Raw genomic sequence first — 13,273 nt, forward strand, 5'->3', positions numbered from 1 at the left:
AAACAACCCACATGTCCCCCGACAGGCGAATGAACAAACAAGCCGTGGCATGGTACGTCCGGCAACAAAAAGGGAAGACTGACAACCACAACATGAACACACCTCAAAGGCTTCCCAACGTCTCAAAAGGCTACACACCACGCACTGCCACCTCACAACACTCTCCGAAAGACAAAACAACAGTGACAAAGACTGCCGGTTTCCAAGGGTTAGGGGCGGGACGAGGGCATGACTATATAAAGCAGAGGTTTGTAACAGCAAACATTTTCTGCAGAGGGCCAGAGAGTAAATATTTTAGGCTGTATGGGTTGCATATGGTCTGTGACATCTTCTTAATTCTTGTTTGTTGTTTTGTCCTTTTCACACTTTAAAAATATAAAAATCTGCCCTGGCTGGTGTAACTCAGTAGATTGAGTGCAGGCCTGTGAAGCAAAGGGTCGCCAGTTCAATTCCCAGTCAGGGCACATGCCTGGGTTGCCGGCCAGGTCCCCAGTAGGGGACACACGAGAGGCAACCACACATTGATGTTTCTCTCCCATTCTTTTTCTTTCCCATCCCCCCTCTCTAAAAATAAATAAAATATTTTTTAAAATATATAAAAATCCTTCTTAGCTTCTGGGGCCAGAGGGCAGATTTGACTCAGGTGTGGCTTGCAGACCCTGCCACACGGGAGGCAGAAAGAGGGAGGCGGCTGGGGGTGTGACGCGACTGTCCTGCATCCTAATTGCAGGGGCGGTGGCACGAACCTATAGACTCGTCAGAATTCAAGAAGAGATCTTCCCACCAGTGAATTACCTGCTGCAATCTTCAAAGAACCCAACTGAAGATCCCAAGGAAGTGGAGTTCTTAGGAGATGCTGAGCTTCTCAAATTCTGATCACTGAATACTGGGTATTAAAGTCACTGGAAACGCAACGGAACCAGCAATAAAGAATGCCGAGCAACGATGCTTAGTGAGCTTGAAGTCGCTCTTCTACTCAAAAGATCTACCAACTGCCACCAGTCAGCAGCCTCGACAAAGCGGTCAAGTACACACTGAGGGGGTGCGTCTCAGGGAGAGGAGTGGCCGCTTCTAACATAAGCTGTTAAAACAAACCAAAGGGTTTTATATTTTTCAGATCAGACGAACTTCTACTGTCAGATTACAGATCCTTATCTATTAACACTTCTAATGACACTAGTTTTTATATTGTTGGAAGCAAATTACAAATACCAACCGCAACATTAAGAGTCTGTCAAGGAACTGCTTTATTAACACGAACGATGAATACATACACACAAACTGGGAAGCACTAAGAAGCTAAGTCTCCACGTCACAGCACACAGGCGGCAATTCAACATCCAGAGTGGACAGGATGCTCGAGGGAGACTGCAGCGCATCTGGAAAAGAGCAATTCCTTATTCAGTGTCTGCAAACCCTTCACTCACGGCCCGTCTCCACACAGGTGTTAGCTGTCGTTTTTAATCATCGGTTGTTTTTCCCGTGTCTAATGAACCCCTGCCCCACCTACACACCAGTAAGGGTCAACAACACCACACGTGTAAGCTACAAACTTTAAATTATGAAAGAGTGGACGTTATCTCATCAGAATAGAAAACCCTGACGAGGGCCTCTCAGCACCACTCTGAACCGAGACCTCCAACACCGTGCAGTGAGGTTCTGCCATTCTGTGCTGCCGTACCGATGCCTCGATCCCGTACAAGCTCTGGATGTGACTTGGAATTCCCATTTCAAGCAAGTTTATTACACCTCAACTTATAACCTACAAAGCCACATGCTAAGTTCCATCTCGTTTTGCTCCATCTAAGGCTGGCCAGACTCCAGAATGACTTGATTTCGTCTGGGCATTTGGAGCTAATTGAGCTACCAATTGAGAATAGCTTTTACTGTTCTGAAACCTCATCCTGAAGTTCAAAGGACAGAACTCACTGGCAGGCTAACCTTTCACCCAGCTGTCCACACGGTGATGCAAGTGTCCTGGCGTTGACTGCTCGCGGCCCTGCCACAAGGGCGCTGTGCACTTACCAGACGCCCACGGTGGAGAGGGCATCTTCAGAGGGGAAGGGGGGCCGAGGTGTAACAGCCTTTCCAGGTTCCTGTTCTCCTCGAGGATCATAAGAGGCACTCCGTTCAAGGGCAGCTGGGCGATCCGGTGCTCTTCAGGCAGGTCGAAACTCTCGAAGTCTGCCACGCACAGAAAGGGTTTTGTCAGGGCACCAGTTCTCAGTCTGGTCGGCGGACTCCCGGGGGCCTGAGCCCCTGTCAGCGGGTCCACGAGGTGAAAACCGTTTCTCTAGTAACATGAACACCGTTTCCCACTGCGCTGGCACGTTCAGCGACGGCACAAAAGCAACAGTGGGGAAGGCAGTGTGCCCTAGACGGCGGCAAGGGGCGATACGCCACGTTCCTCCCTACCGCTCACCTGCAGTAGAAAAATGCCGGTTTCAGGTACAGTAAAAAGTATTCATTTTTTTTAGCTCTCGATCTTTGAGGCTATATCTTTGTAATATTCTGTATGGTGAGAAAGTAAGTATGCCAGAAAGCACTCTGCTGTATACTAAAGTATGACGGGGATCTCAAAGAAGAAGGGTTTGGGCAATTGCTTGACCTGCAAGCTACACTAGAAGCCTTTTTCCAAAAGCCATTTAGTTGCAAGAACTGAAAAACAAATTGTGGCTACTCAGAGTCAGGTGTTGGCTGCCCATTTTCTCAGAGGAAAGAAAGAAGTCTATCCCTTCAGGAAAAAAAGTGCTTGTTGCCAATGATAAAATTCACAATTTCGAGAAAAAAACTAGAGCTTTGGAAAACTTATCTGCAATCATTAAAACTAATGATCACAGCTTCATCATACTTCAGACTTTTCTGATAAGATCGGTGATTAAAGAACTGCTCTTCATCTGGCATAATGAAGCATTTCAGCATTTGGTTTATCTACTTTTTTCAAGAAACCAATATTCCTCAATGACCAATGTGTGATCAATGAAAGGATAAAATACATGTGAAGTGCGAAGAAGACCAAGTCATTTTACTGCCAGAGTATAAAATGTTCAGTGGTATGGTTTCAGATCTCACCCTGTGTGTTCAGAAACAGCCACCGACTGAATTTTAGTGTAGTATCAAAGAAAACTACACTTATCAGAAAAGACTATTAAACGCTTCCCCCTTTCGGAACTAGATATCCCCACGAGGCCAGACTTTCTTTATACACTTTAACTGAAACAGATGCATTCAGTTGAATGCAGACATCAAAGGAGAAGCCAGCTGTCACACAGTGAACCAAATAAAGCAAATTTCAAAACAAAAAAAAAGCCATGCCAATCTTTTCAATAAGCTTTTTTTGTTTTGGAAAAGTTATTTTATATTTTTTTAAGTTATTTATATTAACACAATGTTTTTTTTAACCAATTAATAATTTTAAATATCTTCACTTCAATTTCTAATACAGGAAATATAAAAACACTCAATTGGGGTCCTCCTTAATTTTTAAGAGTGTAAGAGAGTGATTAGACAAAAATTTGAGAACCACTGTCTGTGTTATTTAAAACTGGTTTTTCTTGACAGTAACAAAGTAAGATTTAAATATTGAATCTTTCCTCTTTGCAAGGAGGTTTACCATTTTCTCAAAAGATAAGAACAAAGAGGACCCTGGCTGGGCTGCTCAATGGGTTAAAGCATTGTCCAGATATGCCAACAAGTATGGAAGTTCTCTGAAGCCTACATACTAGGAATTTGATCCTTTTGAAGCCTGGTAAAACCCAGAAGTCAAAACGGAACTGAATGAGTGACTACTTAATTTAAAACCACGGGACTTCCACCAAGATGGAGGCGTAGGTGGAAGCACTCCGCCTTCTCACACAACCAAATTTAAAAACAACAAAGTTTTAGCAACAAAAACGCAGCCAAACCACAGAAAATTGAACTACACGGAAGTCTGACAACAACGAACCCTTCAGCCAAACCGGTAAGAGGGGCAAAGCCAGCAGCAGAGCGGGGTTGGGCAGGAAAGATCCACCAGACCGACACAGGCGCATGACCCAGGTGCGCCAGCAGCCATGGGCGGATCCCAGGTGTGGAGAAGCAGGCGGACCCACTGAGGGTGCAAGGCAGCGGACCCACTGAGGGCAGACCATGGTCACACATTCGCATGCAGATAAACCGGTGAAGGAGATAGCGGTGGTGAGACAGATCACGCAGGCCCCAGCGGGGGGGAAGCGGCAGAGAGAGCCACCATTGTCCCTCTCTGGCCCTGCCCCCACATACAGCGTCACAAAACAGCGACCTGGGTGGCCCCACCCTGGTGAACAACTAAGGCTCTGCTCCTGGTACGTAACAGGCACAAACAGATCAAAACATGGCTCAAGAACAACTCAGAGCCCCAGAGCTGATAAATCTAAGTGATGAAGAAATAGCCAAACTTTCAGATGCACAGTTCAAAACACTGGTGATCAGAATGCTCACAGAACTGGATGATTTTAGTCACAAATTAGAGGAACATATGGAAGCTAAACTAATTGATATGAATGGTAATACACAGCATACCAATAGTAATGGAAAAGAAACTGGGACTCAAATCAAAGGAGTGGATCAGAAGGAGGAAAAAAATGACCAAACAGAAAAGGATGAAGAAACAAGAATTCGAAAAAATGAAGAGAGGCTTAGGAACCTCCAGGACATCTTTAAACTCTCCAACATCCGAATTATAGGGGTACCAGAAGGGGAAGAGGAACAGCCACAAGTGGAAAACTTACTTGAACAAATAATAAAGGAGAATTTCCCCAATCTGGCAAAGGAAATAGACTTCCAGGAAATCCAGGAAGCTCAGAGAGTCCCAAAGAAGTTGGACCCAAGAAGGAACACACTAAGGCACATCATAATTATATTACCCAAGATTAAAATGAAGGAGAGAATCCTAGAAGCAGCAAGAGATAAGGGGACAGTCACCTACAAAGGAGTTCCCATCAGACTGTCAGCTGATTTCTCAAGAGACCTTACAGGCAAGGGGCTGGAAAGAAGTATTCCAAGTCATGAACTCCAAAGACCTACAACCAAGATTGCTCTATCCAGCAAAGCTTTCATTTAGAATGGAAGGGCAGATAAAGGGCTGCTCAGATAAGATCAAATTCAAGGAGTTCATCATCACCAAGCCCTTATTTTTAGGAAATGTTAAAGGGACTTACCTAAGAAAAAGAAGATAAAAAAGATGAACAGTGAAAGGACAGCAAACTCACAGTTATTAACAACCACACCTAAAACAAAAGCAAACTAAGAGGACAGCTAGATCAGGAGCAGAACCATAGAAATGAATATCACATGGAGGGTTAGCAACAGGGGAGTGGGAGGAGGAGAAGGGGGGAGGAGGTACAGAGAATAAGTAGCATAGATGGTAGGTAGAAAATAGACAGGGGGAGGGCAAGAATAGTATGGGAAATGTAGAAGCTAAAGAACTTGTGACACATGGAAATGAACTAAAGGGGGGAATGGTGGGGGAGGGGTGCAGGGGGGAATGAAGGGGGGAATAGAACAACTGTAATGGCATAATTAATAAAATTATTTTTAAAAACACGAAATTGTGAAGGGAAACAGACAAAAGACTCAGAAGGAAACAAGTCTGTGACATAAGAGGGCTAGTTTCCTTTATCCACGAAGATCTCTTACAAATAGTCACATTATCAAAGGGAAACAAAGATCCAAATCGAAGTTAAACGAACTACAATGGCCAATTACCAAAGATGCTGACTTGGGCATATACACCCCCCAATTCAAAACAGAGATACCCACTGTGTTTCTGATGAAGATTGGCATTTTTAAATAGTTGCAAACAGAGAGCATGGGGGAAGCAGGAGGGAGCTTCAGTACTTTATGCTGCTATTTCAAACCTGGCCATGCCTTTTTCCTGAAACACAGCACACCGGAGCCCTCCTTCCTGGCCTAAACCTACCTCATTTTCCTAATGTCAGAAGAGTAATCATCAGCTCAGAGGCTCTCACAGTGTCATCACACAACGTTCCTAAAGTTCACTCACTGGGCACACTCACAAACTCAACACTGTAACTTCCAGAATACTAACTGCGGAATTGTCTGCAATGGAGAAAAGCCACAGACAGCCAGGATGTGTACTAGTGAAATGACCAAATGCCCTTTGGGTGAAAGGGCAAAAAATCCAGCTGAGAAAGCTATAAGGCCCTGCTTGATCTGCCCCCACTGCTTCACCCGTATCATCCTTCACTCTGCTTTCGGTTCCCCAGAACCGCACCAGTCCTGGGTCCTACCTCAGGATCTTTGCACACACTTCTATGTACAATGCTCTGGCCTTACCCATCCTCTTCTTCACCCACCTGTCTCCTTAGGGCTTTCAAGACTCCACTTTGTATCACTTTCTGAAAGCTTCCCTGTTGTTCCAGGCTAGCTCCAGTTCCCCCTAACGGGCCATTTTTCTGCTTGCTCCACCCTCACAGTGAGATGGTTTGTTCAGAACTGGACAAATTCAGAGCCTCCGAATAGCGAGCAAACAGGGTGTGGTCTGGCATACAGTAGCCTCTCCTCAAATATGAGTAAATTAAAGCCAAAAAACCTGGTTCTATAATCAAAATGTTTCAGATACATGTAGCAGGTTGATGGAGTAAAAAAAAAAAAAAAATCATGTTTTCACTGGCTATGTGAAGTTTTCAGGCATTGTTTAATTTGCTATAATACCCACTTCCTAACAGGCTTACTAGGGCTGTCCACTACAGACTGACTTGTTCAAGATTAGTGAACACATCTCCTGCCCCCCGAGAGGGGAAAAGGTTCTCCACATCACTGCTCCAATTCCCCTCTGACCTAGGATGATGCCCCACAAATAAATCTACTAACAAGTGTATCTGTTCAAAGCAGCCCCAATTCAGACAGTATCATTGCAGTTTTGGGTAATGTGTCGTATTCGTATCCAAAGCAAGTTACAGCTGAATTGGATTCTAAGAAATTCAAGGTGAAGGCATTTCTGTAACACCAAAAGATACTACCTAGAGGATTGAAGGGAAAGAACTTCTCTATTTCTGGGTAGGTGTCCTCTGAGGCAGGAGCAGAGCTTTTTCCTGTAACAATCTTCTCAGTCACCTAGAACAAGCCAAGAAAGTAAGAGTCAATGAGAGGACTTCTTCAAAACATGTGAAGGCTGCCCTGGTCAGGTAGCTCAGCTGGTTAGAGCGTCGTCCTGATACACCAAGGTTGCGGGTTTGATCACCAGTCAGGGCACATACAAGAAGCAAGCAGTGAATGCATAAGTAAGTGCAACAACAAATTGATGTTTCTCTCTTTCTTCCTCTCACGCCCTAAAATGAATTTAAAAAAAAAGACGTGAAGGCTTCACTGCATTTTAAACATTTTCAATTTCATGCCGACTTCTAAGAATCATGATCCTTATTTCCTTTTTTCCATCCTTAGTTTTGTGATTACATACAAATACAATTCAACAAGCAATTCTAGTATTGAGGCTCAAAAGTCTGAAATTTCAGTATTAGTTCCCATCAGCCTAAGCCATCAAGAATGCAGAGCAGAGGTAATTAACTCAATTGCTCAGCCTACCAGAGGAGGAAAGGATCCTGAGTCAGCCAGAATACAAACTAATCCTAAATGCTTTTGGAAGTGTGATTTTTCCATGTGTTTCCTTCAATGTTACTTTAATTGTTTTTTCTTAATACATATTAAACAAAACAATCATTCGAATAAAGTGTTAATATGCACGCCAAGTCATCTTTCTCAGCCTAGGATGCACTGACCTATAGCACTAGCTCACTAGCTAGTACACAAACATAGAGGTGGACGTGCTAACAAATTATCACCTAACCGTGTTGATGCTTGCTCTGGGAGGTGGGGTGGAGGATGGCAGCACCTAAGCTATTACATGCAAAGCACTTCCTGTATGTGTAAGTAGATACAGACATACTTCATTTTATCACATTCACTTTACTGCACTGCATAGATTTTTTTTTTTTTTAACAAACTGAAAGCAAGACCCTCCAAAAAAGGACTCACTTTATGGCGCTACTTGTTTTACGGTGGCCTGTGGCCTGGAACCCAACCCTCACTATCTCTGAGGTAAGCCTGTGCTCCCAACCAATCTGCTTCAAGTCATTAAGGGCAGGTGAGGCAACAATATCCACCAGCTGCTTCAGAGACTTCTGATCTCCAGGTACAGAGGAAGTTCCCCAAAACAATATGATTCTCTTCTGCCAATATGTTTGCTAGCCTATATTTGCCCTTCTCACTGGGAAAAAAGCCAGATAGGATGTCATTTTAAGAGTCAAAGTGCTGAAGTGTTTAAACTTAGTGTTGTTATAGACAATACTTACCTTTTTAGCAGGGAAGGTTGTCTGTTTCTGCTTGAGCGGTCCATTGCTCTTCACTGACTTTTCTGAGGCTCTGTTGACAGTTCCCAAAGCCTTTCTGGGAGCTTTAGGTAAGGCTGGTGGAGCATCAAACATTTTGCCAACATGCGTTGTTGAAACCTGAGATCTCCCATCTAAAGCTTTGACAGCTTTAAAAAAAAAAAGCACTATAAGATTATTTGGGCAATACACACCTGTGCAACTTGAAAGCTGACTTCTAATTCTCACCGCAAACTCAACCCCCACTTTCGACCATGGCATGGCAATTGTCAATCTCATTCAAATATTGAACATGCAAAAGACTCATAACAGGCACGTTGTAATAGCAGTAGAGGTACACCTCAGAGATACTGCAGGTTCAGTTGCAGACCAAAGCAAGTACAAAGCGAGTCACAATCTTTCTGCTACTTGGTCTTGCCCTTAATTCGTAAAAAAAAGCAACATCTGCGAAGTGCAATAAAAGGAGGTATGCCTGTATTCGGCAAACTTGACTCTAACTACCTACGGAAAGTACACTAAATGCCTCCCTAGACTCCAGGGCACATCCGCAATTGATCCAAAATACCTGTGTACCTGATTGCAGCCTGTATACTTACAAGGCCGGGACCCCAGCTTCAGCCGGTCCTTAGGAGTAACACGGGTGCCCGGTTCTCCGTTTTCCTTATCCACAAAGATCACAGTAGCCATTCTGATTTAACTAGGATGTAAAAGAAATATTAGAACCTGGGGGTTGGGAAAGACCACAGAATCTAAGGTGTAGCACAAACCGAACTTTACATTAAGCAGAGAGAAGCCCGAGCTTGTGCCAACGGGCACTTAATCCAGCTCTTAACTTTTGAAGGATGCGTCAAACGCTAAATTCCAGAAGAGTTGGCAGTTTGCAGCCGGCAAGAGACACGGGTACTCATCAGAACCAAACGGTCGGGGGTCGCGACGGACTCGGCCCTACAGACGACTCGGAAAGCCCACGACCGGGCACGCGGTCCTTGCCCCACCTCCTCCAAATCCCCTGACCCTGACCCACCCCCCACCCCGAGTCCCGGGCCCTCGGCGCCGCGCCCCACATTCCCGGCCGCCACACGCAACCCCCAGGTACCGGCTCCCAGTCCCGGGTCTTCTGCCCCCAGCCCTCAAACGCTTTTTTCCTCGCCACAACCCCGCCTACCACACAGCCACTCGCAGCTTCTCGAGTCACCCACTTTAGGATCAGCAACCAAATTACCCACGGCTCAGCCTCCTGCTGTCGCGCTCCGCCCGGCCCGGCGTTTGAACGATAACTCACATTCCTATTGGCTCATCTGCCCAAGGGGCGGGACCGGAATGGGAGGGAGGTTCCCCCGAAAGAACCAATGGGAGGAACCTAAACCCCTTGGGTTCCGCCCCTAAAGCTTTTTCCCCCAGAGCTATATAATCTAGGGCCTAGATTATAGCTTGTTTCTTGAGAAGAAAAAAAACAATCAAACCTCCTGACACCTTAAAAATTAACTTTCAGGGCCTTTTTAACTTGCTCCCCACACAGGTAGAAGAGAAGTGAATATGGTCTATAATTACAAATAATTGTGATGATGATTATGATATCGGGATACAGTTTTGTTGTTTCCTATGACACCTTAGGGTCCAAGACGTTCTTAAATGAAATGATTGTGAGGTTCAAAAAGTAATTGGCAACAGAACTGTTTTCCTAAAGTCTTCGACTGATCAACTCTTCGTCCAGAGAGTAAACAGACCAGATGAAATAAAAACGAAGAGGCATCCTGGACTACCATGCCTTTACGGCCCCACCTGAAGACTACCCACCTTTACGGCATGATAGTCTTCAGGAAAATTACTGAGGAAAAATGGATACATTACAGCTGAAAAAATACACAGTCAGGTGGGGGGAATGACCATATTAGGTTTAAAGGACACCAGCAGAGCAGAATGAAAAACTAAGAAAAAAATGTAAGTGCAGGTAGATCAAACATCAATATTTGAGTCATTCTATTATGATCGTAATTAAGAATAGACAGATTAGCCCCTAACTGAAGGCCTTTCCTCAACATTTCAGGCTAGGATGCTGTTTCTAGTGTGGCAACAGGAATCTGTATCTTAGGATCAAGATGATGATCCTAATGAATACATAATTCGGGCTTCCTTAAAAAGTCTATCATTTAATAGGGACTGGCACAGACATGGTCCTCAAAATATGGAAGCTCACTGACCCTTCCTCCCTGGTATTTCAGGACCAAAGTTAATTGAATGATTTATTCAGCAAACAATTACTGAATGCTGCTTAATGCATCTAGAAGAAAGGATCCTAACTCAAGACAGTGAAGAAAAGAGAACAAAATAACCATGCATATCTTTATTACCTCTTCCCTGTCCTTTTTCTTTTAATTCCTACCCTTCCCCTTATTTTTTCCTTGTATTACCTTCTACATGCCTTAGCTCCATATTATATCATCGGCACACAAAAGTGTTCATTTTTTAAACCAAAACTGTACAACATCTACAACTTCCAAGTGGGGATCTTCTACCTCCTAAGGTTTGGGGCTGCAAGGTTTATACCGCCCTAGGGGTACATCTTCCCTTTACAACAGGAAGCACTGTCCCCCAAGGTCATTCAGTAACTGAAAATGCCATAATTACCTCCTCTTTGAATGACCACGGTTTTCTTATTAATGATGCTTCAGACCTACTTTGTTCTTCCAAACAATTAGTGGGATACCCAATTGTTACCCTACCCTCCCTTCACAAGGGCACACAGATCCTAATCAACCCCAATGTATCCTAGTCCCGATTTACAAACAGCGACCCACCCAGAACTGCTTCCTTAAATCCTCCTCAAAATTAATCCTCCGGGGAGGAACCCAAACCTTACAAAAGATTCTTCCCTCTTGCCCAGCACATTCTATGAATCCTCTGGGAGAGGAACTCTCTGGCTGGTGCCATGCGGTTTGAACTTAATACACCTCAGCACTTCCAAGCAAATTTCAGTAATTGTTTTAAGATGATAAAAACCAAGTGCAGGTTTTTATTCATAGACTACTCCCTTTCAGGCTATTATTCTCTGACACTTTATTCCTTTATTTATTGCCCTGTAGAATCAAAATTAATATTTACATTCCTAAACTCTAGGCACTGAAAATTCTTTTTTAAAGATTTTATTTATTTATTTTTAGAGCAGAAAGAAAGGAGAGAGGAAGAGAAATATCAATGTATGGTTGCCTCTCGTGGGTCCCCTGCTGGGAACTGGCCTGCAACCCAGGCATGTGCCCTGACTGGGAATCGAACCGCGGTTGTTTGGTTCGCAGGCCTGCACTCAATCCACTGAGCTACACCAGCAGCCAGGGCTGCAAGGTCTTGATAAGAAAAAAATAGATGATATTAAAATGGGCTATCTTATTGAGGCAAAAATGTTAGCTATTTTCACTTTTATGTCTTAAAAGGAATACATGTTATTTTGATACTTTTTTTAAATAACCAGAATAGGTGGAACTAAAAATGAAAATTCCGCTGAGTTAAATGTGAAGATCTAACTGGCTTTATTTAAGGATTCATGAATCAGGCTGCATCCCACCTAACAACTACACCAGCGTTCAAAAGGCTTATATAGGAAGAAGGATGAGGCGAGGGACATATTGACAAAAGAGAAAAAAGAATTATTTGGGGGCCAGGACATCTTTTGCAGGAGTTGCTGGAGGAAGAAGGGGAAGGTATTTATCAAGCAGATATATTCTTCTTTCCATGGGGTAACAGATGAAAAGTGGCCATGTGACAGGTAACCACACTGGGACTTGAGAAAGTGTGTCTAAGCTGCTGCTGGAACTTGATCAGTAACCAAGGCAACACAGTAAATTCCTCACCAAGACTCCCCTAGGACTAGCCACATATATTTCCCAATAGCTCTAATTAAAAAGATAAACGATTATAGAAGGCAGTCAGCGCCTGTTTTTTCTACATCCTAAAAATGTGTAAAAATAATTGCTTTGAGAACCCTTCCCATGACTCGGGATCCAGGTGCTTGATGACCCTGCCTTAGCTGTATATTCTCTCCACCTGATGTAAACCTACTAATCTTTGAATACACGTAACTAAAACAGCTGATGCACGGCTGTATTTTTCCTTGCCCTCCTGCTTATATAAACATCCCTAAACTCTGCTCTCACACAATGTCTTCAGATGGGTCCAAATAAATCTTTTTTCTTAAATTAACAAAGGTGCTAGTCCTCTTTCCTTGATATGCTTGATTAGAAAATTCCAGACTGGGTAATTCAATTATATTTCTGGGATTGGTTGCAACTGTAGTAAAAACCAGGTTGGAGGTAGACGGCAGCAAACAAGGTTGGAGGAGGCAGAGTTGTAGGTGAGAAAGGTGAAGCTGGAGAGTCCCGGAAAATGGGCCGCAAGTTTCTCATTCTTAGGTACAACCACAGAGGCGAAATGAACGCCAGGTTGAGGAGGAAACGGGGAACGGGTACCTTGAAGGAAGCCGCCATCCTAAGTTTCAGATATCGTACTTAGGCCAAGACAGGCCAGAACTCTGTCGTCAGTAGTTTTCAAAGTAAAAAGTATGTCACTGGAGCAGCTCTACCCAGCATGATAGGTATTAGCTGCTTGTGGCTATTAAGCACTTGAAATGTGGCAAGTCTGAGTACGTGTGATATCCATATCAGACTTTAAAGACTTAGTTTACTTTTTTCTTATGGCGAATTAATATCCTGAATATATTGGGTTAGATAAAATATTGCAAAAGTAATCTTACCTGTTTCTATTGTCATAATATGGCTACTGTAATATTTTAAATGACACCTACGGCTGGCATTATGTTTCTCTTGGACGACGTTGCTTTGGAGGTTTTTAAGGTTGGGTGGTGGGACGTGACATCGACAAATTTGGGGTTTACACAGTACTAACTTGAGAAAGTC

The 13,273-nt window shown here is 43.7% G+C and overlaps 1 protein-coding gene across 6 annotated transcripts; it reads right to left on the reverse strand.

The window, feature by feature from the left end:
* Positions 1-1,223: 1,223 nt before the first annotated feature.
* On the reverse strand, positions 1,224-13,245 carry PTTG1 (PTTG1 regulator of sister chromatid separation, securin). Of its 6 annotated transcripts, none has more exons than XM_037128187.2 (6): positions 13,111-13,245; positions 8,963-9,063; positions 8,331-8,515; positions 7,002-7,095; positions 2,026-2,184; positions 1,224-1,379 (listed from the first exon to the last, which is right to left on the reverse strand). In XM_037128187.2, exons 2-6 carry the CDS (start codon positions 9,051-9,053, stop codon positions 1,300-1,302), a joined length of 609 nt encoding a protein of 202 aa, XP_036984082.2. In that variant the 5' UTR covers positions 9,054-9,063; positions 13,111-13,245; the 3' UTR covers positions 1,224-1,299. The 6 variants fall into 6 exon arrangements, with proteins under 6 accessions (XP_036984082.2, XP_036984081.2, XP_036984078.2 ...); XM_037128186.2 differs by lacking the exon at positions 13,111-13,245 and adding an exon at positions 9,589-9,639; XM_037128183.2 differs by lacking the exon at positions 13,111-13,245 and adding an exon at positions 9,535-9,632.
* Positions 13,246-13,273: the final 28 nt, after the last annotated feature.

The sequence above is a fragment of the Artibeus jamaicensis genome, unplaced genomic scaffold (genome assembly GCF_021234435.1).
Source record: "Artibeus jamaicensis isolate MK-2021 breed Jamaican fruit bat unplaced genomic scaffold, CSHL_Jam_final contig_432, whole genome shotgun sequence".
NCBI classification, from domain to species: Eukaryota; Metazoa; Chordata; class Mammalia; order Chiroptera; family Phyllostomidae; genus Artibeus; species Artibeus jamaicensis.

Coding starts and splice junctions, on each gene's coding strand:
- PTTG1 (XM_037128187.2), bottom strand. CDS start 9,053: ATGGCTACTGTGATCTTTGTGGATAAGGAAAACGGAGAACCGGGCACC. Junction 7,096..8,330: donor CAACCTTCCCTGCTAAAAAG/GTAAGTATTGTC, acceptor GGCTTGTTCTAG/GTGACTGAGAAGATTGTTAC. Junction 1,380..2,025: donor CTCTCCACCGTGGGCGTCTG/GTAAGTGCACAG, acceptor GCTCTTTTCCAG/ATGCGCTGCAGTCTCCCTCG.